This window comes from Perca flavescens, chromosome 2 (genome assembly GCF_004354835.1).
Source record: "Perca flavescens isolate YP-PL-M2 chromosome 2, PFLA_1.0, whole genome shotgun sequence".
NCBI classification, from domain to species: domain Eukaryota; kingdom Metazoa; phylum Chordata; class Actinopteri; order Perciformes; family Percidae; genus Perca; species Perca flavescens.
The window spans coordinates 42,079,543-42,095,038 of NC_041332.1; the positions used below are offsets into that span (position 1 = coordinate 42,079,543).

Below are 15,496 nucleotides of genomic sequence, written 5' to 3' on the forward strand. Positions count from 1 at the left end.
CACCTTGTGCGCTATTGGCGGGTTTAACACGATGACAATAGAGAAGCGACCAAGCAGCTTTTTGTTTACATTCAACATGGCGGCCACCGAGGCGCAGCACTCCATGGCAACAACCCGTTGATGACGTTGTCGCTGCCACGTCACCCAGATCTTTGGTCTGATTGGTTGAAGGACTATCCAATGGCATACAGAGTCATTTCAACTATGCCTGTTGATCACGCCTCTTGTGCAGTAGAAAATACAGAGCAGACTCCCCAGTCTAATGTTCAGGCTTAAAAGATTGAGCTTGGTCTGGACTACTTTGCAGCTCTATTCCATTTATCAAATTGTTACAAACATTAGTTAGCGGGGGTGGTTGCCTGTTTGCCTGATTGGTAATCCAGCTTTGCCTCTTTCTCTGTATGACTCGTGGAAGTCCAGCTGCGTAAATTTCAGTACCCACATGAGCACTTTAAAAACGTTTGTTCCAAATGGTACAATTAAATTAGCACTTTGTAACCCAAAAGCTAACCTCTCTCAACAGCTTGTAGGATCTCTGTAGTTAAAACTGACACTTTGGCTGATTGTAGCATCTAGGTTTAGACAAGGCAAGGCAGGGCAGCTTTATCTGTATAGCACATTTCAGCAACAGGACAATTCAAAGTGCTTTACATAAAATATTAAAGAGCAGTTAAATAAATAAATAAAATAAAACAAAAACATAAAATGCAACAATAAAAGTTATAGTGCAGTATAAGAAATGAACAATTGTTTAAAGAACGGCAGCATCAGAAAGAAAGGTCTTCAGCCTTTGATTTAAAAAGAACTGAGAGTTGCAGTGGACCTGCAGTTTTCTGGGAGTTTGTTTGCATTAAAACTGGCCGCTGCTTCCCCCTGTTTAGTTCTGACTCTGGGGACAGAAAGCAGACCTGACCCAGGCGAGGTCTGGGTGGTTCATAGTGTAGCAGCAGGTCAGAAATGTATTTTGGCCCTAAACTGTTCAGTGCTTTAATACACCAACACAAGTATTTTGAAATCAATTGTTTGAGGGACAGTAAGCGAGTGTAAAGTCGTCAGAACTGGAGTGATGTGGTCCACTTTCTTAGTGTCAGTGAGGACTGGATCAGCAGCGTTCTGAATCAGCTGCAGCTGTCTGATTGATTTTTGTTTTTTAGGGAGACCTGTAAAGACACTGTTAACGGTTCTTCGCTGCTTTTGACAGGAAGAATAACACTTACTCTGTCCCATCCGGTGCTGGTCAGTTGTCTGGACTCTAATAGCTATCCCTGTCTTCGCCACGGTTCAAATTGAGCATCCCCAGTCTGTGTTTGAACTGTGCAGTTTTCAGTTCTCCAGGAACACTGGAGCTAACTTGCCGACTTGTGTCATACGGTAGAGTTTGGATCTGACACAAAGCTATGGGGAGTCTGAGGCTTTAACTGAGCTTGCTCCACTTAGTCCTGCAGGGGGTGACTGTGGTCTGGCCTGGAGCCCAGCTGGTGGAGGAAAGTTTGGAAAAGGATGCCTCCTGCTGGTTAAAATGCATTGCTTCAGGTGCAGAAACTTTTTTTTTTTGGTTTACCGCCAAACAACTGTGATCATAAGAAATGGACATACTTTCCCTTGATTGCCTCAGATTTCTGCTCCTCATTGTGTTGTACTCTGTGGCCAAATGCAACAATATAAAGCTTAAAAAAGGGCCAAAGACACCATCTTGATTTTAAGATTGTTTGACCCAGATCATCAGAGTATAGCCTTCACAACATCTGCACAGGCACACATGTTGGAGGAGGCTCTAGATCCACAATGGGGAATGAGAGAATGTGGAAAATGGTGGGGAAAAAACAAAGCAACATGAAAGCAACTACTTGTTAAAAGTTGTCATGCAACTGAGCAGTTTTTCAATTATATTTTGAAGGTGTCCTTTTTTGGGGAGAATTACATATAACTGCTGATTTAGGAATCAATTCTGCCAGAATGCCTTCTTATATATTTCATTACTCTACATCAGAGGTTTCCAACTGTGAGTAGGAGAGTTGAAGAGGGAAGGGGCACAACAGTCAGAGAGGCAATGATGCTGCATGAGGGGAAAGGGACAGGCGCATGCAGGTGTTCTACAAACAACAGGAAGTTACTTATTGTAGTTTTGCCCACTGATTAGGCTCACTTACCAACACGGTCAGCAGTTTCCAGCAGCAGCAAAGACGGTGTGTCACACAGAGCTCATCGAGGCAATTAAGTTACTTGAACAAGATTGCTGCAATTTGTATGCAAAAACACAGTCCTTCTTTCATAACTCAGTCAAATTTGTATACACAGACAATCACACACATATTTTCAGATTCTGTGTGACTTGCACTTCCCGAGGATACCATGATCTCCATTGCGTACATTGGGGATAATCATCCATAAAGCCCCTTAGAAATTTTAGAAAAAAAGACACCTTAACTAACTTCAGAAGTTGCCTGAATTACCGTATTAAAGTACTCCAGTGACAGATGTCTGTACACTGCAAACAGGAACTTCTAATAGCTAATTTGGCATACTTTTTCTGTTGTTGATTTGCCAAAAAGTAAACAAATAGAGGCTAAAAAAAACTGGGCTCAAATTGTAGTCCACAGCTAACTAACCACAGTCATACTTCCTGTTCACGTTCTCCTTTTTTTTTTCTAAAATCAGAACCAAATGTTGAGCCATTGGGCATTTTTTTGGTATGCTTTGTGAGGTTGGTATGAGGGATTGTGAAACACATTCCATATCTGGGTCATCATTATTTCAGTCCCAAAATAGCTGTGGTCTAAAACTAAATATAGTACAAAGTTGTGTCTTGTTAGAAATTGCATTCTCAGCTGGGACTTGGGCAAAGAGTTATGTGAATCTAGTCTCTGCAGTACGACAGAAATTTTCATCTCACTCTGAATGTTGAGACATTTTTTGACAATGCTTTCCCTTCCGTGTTTCCTGCCTATAGGAAATCATGTTCACGCACAGGAAAACCATTATCCTGCCCTTTGTTGCAGCTGTGACCAGTACAGTCCCTTTGTCTCCCAGTTTCTTATGTTTAAGTAATGCTGTCGGTTTCGTTTACTGCCGTTCCCCCTCCTCTTCTCCTTTTTCTATTCCCTCACCAGTCAAAGCCTCTCATCCTGTCTTCTTCCAGCTGATTGACACATTTGCGTTGGAGATCGGGGAGCTGAAGAGAGAGATGGTCCAGACCTCTCCAACAGTCGACAAAGAGCCCATGGATCTACAAGGGTGAGACTGTTTTCCACACATGTTCTCAAAAGGTTCCTCAACCTGACTAGTCTAGTCTTTTGTTTCCTATCATTTCTTTAAATGCTATTTTGATGAGCGTCATGTATTTTTTTTTTTCCATCAGCTTGTTGCTGCATTGTATTTAAGGTTGGGCATTGCTTTATAAGAGGGCCAAATTTCCGCCTAGGTAGGTTTGGGTGGTGGATGGTTTAAACAAACACAAACAAAGGAGAGTGGGGTTCCAGTCCTGTTTTGAAAGTAAAAGTAAGGGCCGATCTCTAGCTCACCTAGTAGAGTGCGCGCCCCACGTAGGCTGATTTTAACAATTCAGATTCTAATTCCGACTCTTTCTTTTGATTCCGGTTCTTATCAATTCTGATTCTTTGAGGGGTGGGGTTGAAACTGTTCAAATGCTTATTTCACAGATAAAAGGAACATTTTATTTTGATTGTATGGTGATTTACAGTTTTACCGGGCTTCTTCAATGTTAAATAAAGCCACACTTTAGTGCGCCGCTTACCGTGCTCCATGGCTGCAACACAGCAAGCGCCTGGAAATATGGCGGTCGCAACGGAAACCAAAACTTGCGCAAAGTTTTCCAAACGATTCCAATAAAAGGATTCCATTGGAATCGTAATTATTATTATTTTTTTTTTTTTAAGATCAACTTTTTTGGAATCGTAATTTTTGAAATGATTCCAAGTTGGAACCGGTTCTCGATGCCCAATCCTAGTTGTATTACATTCTGTTACATCTGTTTCCTTTCAACAGTATTTATAAAACGGCTCCACACGTTGGCTCTGATTCTCACCAGCAGATGGCAAAAGTGTTTCACTCTCTGTCTTTCTGCACTTCTCTGCCAGGCTGGAGAGCGAAGTAGGTGGCGTTTACCTGCAGTCCCCCCACTGTGGCGGGGTGGGGGGGGAAAGGGATTCTGGATACGACTCTTTGCGAAGGAGGATGAGCGTGTTGGACAGGCTGACTCAAACTCACCCGGTGTGGCTGCTGCTGGCAGTCAGTGAAGAGGAGGCCTGTCGCATACTGCTCAAACAGCCTCCCGGGGTGAGGGTCGGGAAGACTTGTGTATAGGGCTGAACGATTTGGGGGGAGGGAATCTAATCGAGATTTTTCTGCCAGAAATTGCGATTGCGATTTGATTTGTGATATTTATAGCTATAGTTTAATAAACACTGTGTAACAGATAAAGCATGTCATGGAGCATTATAACATGAGACACCATCAAAACTGCTCTATGTTCTTATGCAAGGATGAGAACATAGATATGAGTTTCCAGCAATAAGTGTTTTTCTTTTAATAAGCGTAGAACATTGAACAGTCAAACACACAACATGTATCACCAAAGCTAAAGTTCCAATAAAAAACATATCAGTACTTTCCTGTAAACTAAAATTTGTGATATGCCTCAGTTCAACAGCAGCATCTACATATTGCACCTTCTACAATAATATTAAAGTGCTCATATTATGCTCATTTTCAGGTTCATAATTGTATTTGGAGGTTATATCAGAATAGGTTTATGTGGTTTAATTTTCAAAAAACACCATATTTTTGTTGTACTGCACATTGCTGCAGCTCCTCTTTTCACCCTGTGTGTTGAGCTCTCTGTTTTAGCTACAGAGTGAGACATCTCACTTTTGTTCCATCTTTGTTGGGAGTTGCACATGCGCAGTAGCTCGGTAAGGACTACTAGCCAGTCAGAAGCAGAGTATGAGGGCGTGCCATGCTAGCAGCTAGGCGAGCATTATAACGTGTGTTCCAAAGTGACCACGTTTGTCTCTGAAGTAAAGGCTGGACTACAATAGAGCTGTTTGGAGCAGTTGGTGAACAGTGTTTTCTGTTGGAGATGGGAAGTCCCTTTGGGGGGACTTTTCACTTTGTAAACCTACAACATGCACAAGACAGATATATAACACAATAAAGGAAAGGGCAAAAGCCAAAATGCATAATATGAGCACTTTAATAAAGTAATAAAAAAAAAAAATCCACTGAAAATAGGACATGTTACATATCACAATCTGTGGTATGTAACATTATTCCAGTCTTTTTCTTGTGAAAAAACATTAAATATAATAACAAAAAGAGAAATAATAAATGTTAAAACAAATGTTACACCAAACATTTAACTAAATATCGCACATTCGATTAATCGCGGTCTTCACGATTAGCTAATCGCATTCTTTCAAATCTCCATTTCGATTCAAAACGATTAATTGTTCAGCCCTACTTGTGTGTGAATGTGTCTTATTTAAATATTATCTATTGCAGTGGCTCTCAACCTGGAGGTCGGGACCCCATTGGGGTCGCGAGATAATTTCTGGGGGTCGCCAGATGGTGGGGGGGGGGGGGGGGGGCGGAGAACAAAAAGTTTGGTACATTTCATGTATTATATTCTGAGCTTCATTTGTAAATCAGGAGGTCCTGGAACACAGAAAGGGGTCAGGGGGGAGAGAAAAAGTCACAAAGGCAACACAAATCCACAGAGCCTGGAGCACATTGGACCAGGCTAGGTGTTAGCTGCTAAAAGTAAACTGTCATTAAAACTAAAGCATTCTTTGTTTACATGTATTAATCAGAGCATTTACAATATTCACTCAAAATCAGCAGGGGAAGGCGTGTAGAAACCGCTGGTTTGCAGCTTTTTCTCTCTTCGCCGAGGGAGGTGGGAGATTGCAAACACCAACCGCATTATTCTGGGGGGGTCGTGACTCGAAAAGGTTCAGAACCACTGATCTATTGTATGATATTTCATGACTTCCGATTCCATGGTGCAGGTGTTCCTGGTCAGGAAGTCAGGCGCTCTGCAGAGAAAGGTTCTGTGTGTGCGTCTGAAGGAGGATCAGTCAGGAACTCCCATCAGCCACTTCCCTGTCAGAGAGAGCCAGTACAGTAAGTAACGTTTGTTACTTGTTTTTTACTGACAGCACTCAGAGTGACAGTTGGGTGGGGTCCATCTAGACCAGGATATAATCATTTAGGAGACTGTCCTCCCTTAAAGGGAAATTTCACCGCTGGAAAGCTGAATATATCTTTAAATTGTGTCACTTATGTAGTAGAAATGTGAAAAGAAAATTGAAATTGGTGCATTTTAGGCCAAGATAAGCCAGAAAATGTGTTTTTGGCTCATATGAAAGGAAAGACACCAAATCCCAGAATGCACTTGCTTTGCTGCTGTATGAGGCCACTCCCAAGCCACGCCTACCCTTTACAGACAGACAGTGAGACTATCAACTCAACAAGTGTGTTTTATTGTCATAACCAGCAGTTAGCAGTTAGTTGGATACAAATCACCCCATTTCTGCAACAGGCAGTCCGGGGTAACACAGCCCACCTCCACTAGTAGTCTTACCCCGGCAGGCTGGATTGTTCACAGCAATATTTCCACAACAACAAAAACACAGCACAGCAGTCTCTGAACTCGCGTTGGGAGTTTGGTTGAAGTTGGATGTAGTCCAGTTTGTTTAATGAGCGGACACTTGCAAGCAGGATTGGTGGAACAGGTGGCCGACTAGCGTTAGCTTTCCACCGGCACACTCGTTCAACGCTCCCCACTGATGAGGTCTCCTCACCGGCCAGAGGAATCAAGCACCACCGCTGGTCTCCGTGCAGGCAAAGCTCACGTAGTGTGTCGAGTATTGCGTCCGTAATAAAGTGTCCTGCATATTCTCCGATGTGTTCCAATGTATCCCGGTGGTACACATGTGTGGTAGTTTGAATGCACATAATTGTTGTTCTAAAATTTCCGTCGGGATGAACAGTTTCTGCTCCTGCTGAGAAGCTAAGCGAGGATTCAAGATGGCTGACACTCGTTTTTTCCTCGGCAATCTCCGGAAAAAGCCGACAGTCCAACCCCCTCTGGGCTATGCGGAAGAGGCTCCTAATACAGGCATACAGACTGTAGTCTTTTGCCTCTGGGCAAAAAAGCCTCAGATGACGCAAAACTCGTCATTTTGCGTCATCTGAGGTTTTTTTCCAGACCCACAATACAGAAATCTCCCCTCTCAGGGGGACATGAGGGAGGGAAGCATGGTCATTCAAAAATACTACCAGGTTTCTACTGATACAAAGCTTAATGCTAATTGGTGTAGTTTCCCTTTAAGTTGTTTGCTCAAGCAGCAATTACGACCTATATTTACGTTTTATAGTGGCAGTAGTAGTTCTGACGGGAGCAAAGCAAGAAGTAAGGTGACGAAGTATAAGAGGGCCAAATTTCCGCCTAGGTAGGTTTGGATGGTGGATGGTTTAAACAAACACAAACAAAGGAGAGTGGGGTTCCAGTCCTGTTTTGAAAATAAAAGTAAGGGCCGATCTCTAGCTCACCTAGTAGAGTGTGCGCCCCACGTAGGTTGATAGTCTGAAGTCTGATTTTCCGAGGTCAAAGTCAGAAACACGCCCCCCTGACCTCGGCAACCACAGAGTACCCCAAGCTCAAAATCCAACATGGATGCTCCATGCATCAACAGTACTGAAAGCTGTAGTAACATACACTTATAAACACTTCTGTCTTATTTGTGTCTCACCAAATCAGTCGGACACACAGTTCTGTCCAACTTCTGTGGATCATATGTTGCGACGCTGTTTGTATCTCTATCTATTATATTTACTGTCTTGTCATAAGATAAATGCTGGAATACTTTTACATATCACAGATTGTTCAAAGAAATGTCCTATTTTCTGTCAATTTTCTTTTTTTTTACTTAATTTAACTTGATTGTAGAAGATGCAATATGTAGCTACAAAAAATAATTGCAAATCGAATCATATCTCAATATGTGGCAGAATTTTTTTTTATTTATTTCCCAAATTGTTCAGCCCTATCCTGCACTGTGCTGTGCTTCAGTATTGGGACTCGTTGTGGAGCTGTGACAGTGCCAAAGTGTGATGACACACCAGCTGTGGGTTTTCCCTGCTGAAATGACAGCACACATGGGAGGGAGGAAGGAAGGCAGCTAGGGAGGGGAGTGCCTTTGGCCTGCTTTGGCCTTTAGATGTGAATCAGCTGCTCTCCACTTGGCCTCTCATACTCACTGCTGTGTGTTAAGTAGCCTCGTGCACGAACAGTTTGATACAATACAAATCACCAGTCCTTAAGTCACATTGCTCATAAACAAGCACAACTCTGCCTAAATATTACATTTGGAAGGGTATATGGTCTTTGTGGTGGCTTTATGTAGAAACTAAAAGCTGAAAGAAAGTGCTGCAAATTCATATCCGACATCCTAGAAGTCTCAGATTAGCCAGCTCCAAAGTAAGGCAAAGGTATTGATACTGATAGTAAAGAGCAGTTGTTGATGTAACGGGGTTTAAAACCTGGTACTAATGTCTGTACCAAAATCTCACTGCAATACGTCCAATAGTAGTGTAGAATAATCTAACTCCGATGTCAAGGAGAGTGATGGTAGGCAGACTCAGCAGACATCTTGAGTTCCCAGAGGTGACCATTTACACACACAGTGCTCTCCATTACATGAAATCAGGACGAATGCTAAAACAAAATTCAAGGAACATATATCAGGAAACTTAACTGTGACAAATGAAACAAACAGCAAATTCTTTTGGCAGTGCGACCTTCTTCTCTCCTGGCATAAGGAGCAAATGACTTATACATGGTGTTTAATTCACACCTAGGCTGCTTCAGCCAGTACCATTACATCGAAGGTTGAACTACACAGTAACCTGAATACAAGGAATTCCACTGACATTCCCCGACTCATTTACAAGCTCATGCACACAACTAAATGGCTGTCTTGACTTGACTTACTTGACACTGAGCTTCCTTGGGTGCTGAGCAAAACACCTGTCATGACATAGTTGCATCCCGGAGCAATGCTAAAGTATACGCATCATTTGCTAACAGCTATCTATTTGGGATTAGGCTATTTCCAGCAACAAAAACATTTCCGGTCATTCGGAAAAGTCACATCGCTGAAGCTTATAACATCTCCGGTCTCTGCCGTCTCACGTTCTTCATCTCTTCTTGAATGTACTGCTGTACCCAGCATGCCCTACGGCAGTGTAAAAGATAAAAGGAGTCCCCTCTCAATGCATTACACAGTGTGATCATAACTCACTACTAATAAAAATGTCGTAGATCTCAAGAGCTCACACTCAACACTGCACTTCCTTGGGTCCTCAGCATCGAAATGAACGGTTGTCCAGAAAATCGAAGGACAGATAGACAGACAGAAAGAGACCCCTTTACTTTTAGTTTGAAAATTTGTGTAGTAAAAACGCTTTGGCCAGAAGGGCAGGAAGCCAGTAATATTACCCAATGGTGCTTGGGCCTGCCGTAAGTGGTGGTTGTAGCCCCACCCCTGAAAGTAGCAGGCCCAATCTCCAATGCAGTTATATTGTTACTTACCTTCTTTATTGATATATATAGCAAGTATATACAGTATCTTTGCTTGTGCTATAATATCTTGCTACTGTTTGAAAGTGTAGAAAGTTACTGATCAGTTGCTGAACAGCATTAAACAGGGGCTTATAAACTGTAGAAATCAAGAGATATAAACAGTATTGTATTTGTTCACTTTAAAAAGATGCACTGAATTTTTTTTGCGATCAAATTGTAACATATATGTTTACAAAGGTGACACTTTTCACTGCAGCTTGATTGAACAGACCCAACATTACTATTCATCGTGACTAAAATCAATAAAACGTCCTCATAAAATGACTTAAGTGACAGATTAAAAGTTCCAAATGCAAATGCCCTGTAAGCGACTACATCTAACTGAGTTGCAGTCTATGAAAGGTAATTTAGTCTGTACACCTTTCCTTTGTTCGCAGCCTTTTCTCTTGAGGAATCTGGGATCAGCTTTGCAGATCTGTTTCGCCTGGTGGCTTTCTACTGTATTAGCAGGTAAACAACCAAATTTGTTTTTCTCTTTATCCATCCATCCTTCACATCTGCAGCTTCTCCTGTGTTTTGTTCTGTAAAGAGAGTGTGATTCTAGAGTGGAAACTCCACGGATGCAAACAATGTTTGTTGAGTAAGCACTCCGCTCTCAGCGCCCAAGTCTCTCACTTCTTGTTTTATCTTGTGCCAGCTTGGGAGACCCAGACATACACAGGACTTAAAACAACAGACACAGGAAATAGATGGAAATTGTGCTGCAAGCAATACCCACCCCAACACTCATTCATCTAGAGAGATGACTGCAAATCAAACACTCCCCCTACATTTTTTGAGCTGAATAAAATTTTACATTCTCAATCTCAACCAGGGGCAATTTCAACCAAAAAAAAGGGCTTCATAGGTTTGGTACTACAAAATATATACATATTACAATAAACACAAGAATACTCATTCAGTTTTAACCTATATTTTATTGATCACTGCACATAAATAATATACCCTCTTTGGGGACAAAGGTTGAGTTAAAAATATATGAAAATATTTGCCACGATTAGGGGGGCCAGAGGGTGGTCGAGACTTCATATTTCGGGTGGCACGGTGATTTAATTTTCTGAATTAATTTTCTGAATTCACCAGACTTACTAGCTGTTTATTATTTGCCTTTACCCACTTAGTCATTGTATCCACATTATTTATCACAAATCTGAAGTTGCAAGTCATTCAAAATGCTGCCGCTAGAATACTGACAAAGGCCAAGAGGAGAGAACATATTTCTCCAATTCTGAGATCTGTGCACTGGCTTTTGGTTACATTTTAAAATTGATTTAAAGGCCCTATGTTACTATATTTTGTTTAAGTCATGTATTGGTCTGGCTAGCCTGGAAATCCAGACCCAAATCTGAAAGATTAAGGTTCTGGCATTGAGTAATGGAAATGGCCCAACTCGAGGGGCGGCACCAAGCATGCATTTGAAAATCTCACTGCACGCAATTGGATAACACTACGACCAATCACAACAATACATGGGGTGACGTATCCAGAGCCCCATACGCTTAGTTACCAGCAGAGCTAACTGTTAGATTAAACTGTCATCATCTGTTTAGCTCGCCTCTGGCCCGCCTATATCAGATACACCGATGTGATTGGTGCAGCTCGGCTACTGCTAACAGTTTACGTTTATTTCATATGTCATCAATGTATAATTTACAAGGGCATGGTTCATGAGCATCATTACTCAATGCCAGAGTGACTCGCTGAGCAAATTCATTCAGTTGTGCTCTCGCAAGAACTCTGGATTTCCAGGGTATGGTCTGGGCCCAAAATATGTTGCAAATATTTGCGGAGTACAAGCTGGGTAGGTTTCTCAGATCAGCAGGGACTGGTCAGTTAGTGGTGCCCAGAGTTCAATCCAAGTGTGGTGAAATGGCTTTTAGCCATTACGCTACCCACTGCTGGATACAGCTCCCCTTGGAACTACAGTAAATGCCCAAACTCAAAGTTAAAGACTGTTCTCTTTTCTTCAGCTTTTAATTAAATTAAATGGCCTCTGTGTGTGAGAAGGTGCTATATATAGATAAACTTGCCCTGCCTTATAACCCTGACCATAATTCATTTGATGACTATGGCAGCTCCTTTTTTTGCTTCTTGTTTTAACTCTTTCTCATGTTGTGTTTCTTATATATATTGTATCTCTAATGTTTATATCTGTTTCTTTACCTAGGGATGTCCTGCCTTTCACACTCAAACTCCCAGAGGCCATTGCATCTGCTAAGACTCAGAAAGAACTGGAGGAGGTGGCTCAGCTTGGAGCAGGTAACCTCATTTATTATTTTATTGTTTGTAGTTCTGTAGTAGCACACAGCTTAAATGACTATACTGGTGCTTTTGCAAGTTTGAACTATAAATCAGATATAAGTTACTGCTTAGCATTTTTCCAAGAATTCTACAGTTTGTAGATAGATTTCTCACCGTTGAGGCAGCTATTGTTTACATTAATTTTCACACTGGTAAAAGTGGGAAATGAAAGGTAATCCATCATAAGGAAAACATATTTTCTTTTGTCAAACTTCAAGGACTGGTTTAACATGTTAGGAATTTAGATCAGAAGATCATGAGATGAGAAGCTTAAGGTTGCTTGTGCCTTAACTACAGAGCTGGAGATAGGAGGTGATTAGCCTAGCTTAGCATTAAGACTTGAAGTAGGGGGACACAGCTAGCCTGGACCTTTAAAAAATATGCCTACCAGCACCTCTAAAGCTATAAATAACACTTTGTATTTTAGTTAGTTAATACCCAAAAGAAATAGTGGTTTTAGGGGGAGTTTGGTTGGTACCAATGTGTCTATACAGAAACCTATACTAAAACCTGCTCTCACTGACCTTATCTGGCAACCCACGCTATAGGAGACACTCAGTTATCAATAAATCATCATAGATCAATACATTTTTTCATCAAGAAATTGTTACAAATTGCCATTTGCAATGTTTTTGTACACAAATTAAACAACTTGTCAATAAGTAAGCTTCACAGGTGCTGGTAGGAGGATTTGTGAACAGCTCCAGCTCTGTAATGAAAACGTTGCCGCAGAAAAATTTGTGATATTGATCTTCTCAATAGACAGAGAGAGTGCAGCGGTGAGTGAGCAAGATAGAGAGTGAATGAAGAGAGGGAGCGCTGTACAAAGCATTAATCAGAGCAATAAAAGACTCTTTTGTCATTGTTTTGCAGCAATTATATTCTAAAACACAAATAAACACCCACACCGCAGAACAGTGCCACATTGTTGGATTCTGAGAGAATGCAGCGCTTCAACCTGTCTGTTTCTGTGTGAGTTAGACATGCGTTGATATGAGACGCTGAGGGGCAAAGCGGCGGTGGGGAATAAGAACGGGCTGCAAACCCTGCACGCTGTTATTGGCTGGCGGTTACAGACACACATGGGACCCAAAGGCTCTTTGTACCGGCCCATAAACGTCCCGCATACAGCAAAATATAAGAGAAAATGCAGGCAGAGGGCAGGGTCTGTGCAGATATAGACACTGCCACATTCCAATGGGTCATAAGTGATGATTGAGAGGGATTACTTTTGTATTAGTCTATACATAGTTTTTTTAGGAAACAACTGCATATTATACCTTTATACATTGTCATTAAGTAATGTAGTTATAGTATATTAAAGTACCACTACTTTAATATACTCCACTCTCTTTAACCTAGTGGTGCCACGGTGCAAGCAAATAGAGTTAAAAGGGGGCAGTAATTGTGTTCACAGGTTTTATTTATTTTTCTTTGCTGACTATTCAGTCAAGTTATTGTATTCTCAGCTCCTGTGAATCTGCATTGAGTCATCTTCCTTCAGTAGAAGCCTACGACATAGCTTAGTGCTTAGTGTCGGGAGAAGGGAGTGGCGAGTGGAAAGCTACAGTAGGTTGAGTGCTTTCTACTCGCATACCATCACACCACATTCAGATGTACTGTATAAAAAACACACAAGGCTGTTATATTTGCATGGTGGAATCCCTCTGAATGGGAGTGGGTGTGTGCCTTCAGTGTGATGGCTTTGATGCTTTTAGGAGAGATAGCCGGTTTGTTAGCCTCTCTAAGCTAACTTATACAGTCATTAGGGGAAACTCCCTTTCTCCACTGGAAAGCTTCTATTTAAAGACAAAAAGCAGATTCTCGTTGCGGAATCTGGGCACGCACATGTGAAACACAAACACATGTTACAACCAGCTCCAGAGACATTTGAATATTTGAAATTTGCAACTAATTTACCTTCCCAGAGGGTGTGGAGCGTTTATTATGCTAGAAAGGCACATGCTTACTTACTTATTAACTGCTGTTGTTGAACATAAAATCAATTTCTCATGAGAGTAAGATGAAACAGTTTCTTTAGCCAAACTAGCAGCGTGACTAGAGTATTGGATTGATTTTCATTAAATAGCATATTCTAGAGATATTCATGTAGCCCTCGGGATTTTGACTGATTCCTTAAAGGCAGGGTTGGTAATGTTGAAAAGCTAGCAAGATTTAAAAGTAGCATCTCCTCGGAGCTCCATCTAACCCCTCCCCCTGCCCTCGGCACTCCGACCCACACACAGGTCTACGTGCACGAGCACCGCTGCTTCAGAGCAGAGCGGAGAAAGGACCGCTGTTTCACTTCATGTCTCATTTACCGGTAGGCAATCACCTAATAGTATCATACACAGTGTTTAAAACAAACATGAAAAGGTGGAGACCACAGATGTTTGCTCAACCAAATCCAATTTATTGTAATAAACAAAGATAAACGTGCAATCAGTTAATCGGTAATGTGTGTAATGTATGGATGTGTGTAGTTGTATCAAGGCTAGAAGTAACTAAACCCAAAAGCCAAACAAACCAAGCAGCCTTGAGGAGGGAGAGAGCAAGAGTGACTGACCTGGCACTCCTATTTGTGGACATGCGAGCAATCAGTTGACCCAGGTGTCCATCATCCAACATGGCATCATGACTTTGCGTAAACATACACGCCACTTTCCTAAAGCCAAATGGCGTGTTATCTCTACAGTGCATTTTCACCACGTGTATGTCTACGCTGTATACAGCAGATGTAAACATACCCACCACGTGGTGTCGCCACGTTGCGTGTTATCGCGAGAACGCGACGTACTATCGCGAGAACGTCACACGCCTGTTAAAAAAAAAATTAAAAAATGGTTGGGTTTAGGAAAAGAACACAGGGAAAGGCTTTAGTGACAAAAATAAATGTAAGTTTATCTAGAATCAGATATGCTATAAAATACCAACATGAGATAATAATATAGAATGAGCTGAAAATGTTAGATAGTACTGAAATATATAAATGTATATGTGTGTATTTATATATGAATAAAAGCTAACATTATATAAGTAGGAGCTATTCATAAGTGCAGAAGTTGCGTTGTAGCATCAGGATACCTTATTGCCACATGGTTATATTGCACAGTAGAAATAAATAAGCCTCGACATTTGTATTGCACATTGCCCCCCTGATTATTGTTACATGCCATTTCCAGAGTTCAGTCTTTTAGTGCGTATTCTGGGTAATCTGTAGCGCCTGCCTGATGGGAGAAGCTCAAACAACCCATGTCCAGGGTGAGTAGTGTCCTTGACAATGTTCTTAGCCCTTTTCACACAGCGGGTCTAATTGAGGTGTTCAAGTGATGTGCCCACAATTTCCTCTGCTGTTTTCACGACACACTGCAGCGCTTTTTTGGTGGCTTTGGTACAGCTACTGTACCAGGCTGTCAGGCAGTTTGTCATGGTGCTCTCTGTCGTACACCTATAGAAGTTTACCAGCAGCTTCTGGGAGAGGTTAGCTCTTTTCAGCCGTCTCAGGAAGTAGAGGTGTTGTTGTGCTTTACC

General features: G+C 41.6%; 1 protein-coding gene across 1 annotated transcript in view; it reads left to right on the top strand.

Annotated features, from left to right (window-relative positions):
- LOC114547148 (ras and Rab interactor 2) overlaps positions 1–15,496 on the top strand; it is a 66,051-nt gene that overhangs the window by 31,310 nt on the left and 19,245 nt on the right. The window contains 5 exon segments of the mRNA XM_028566384.1: positions 3,140–3,234; positions 4,098–4,296; positions 6,027–6,141; positions 10,042–10,114; positions 11,832–11,923. Coding sequence (XP_028422185.1) covers positions 3,140–3,234; positions 4,098–4,296; positions 6,027–6,141; positions 10,042–10,114; positions 11,832–11,923 — 574 coding nt within the window.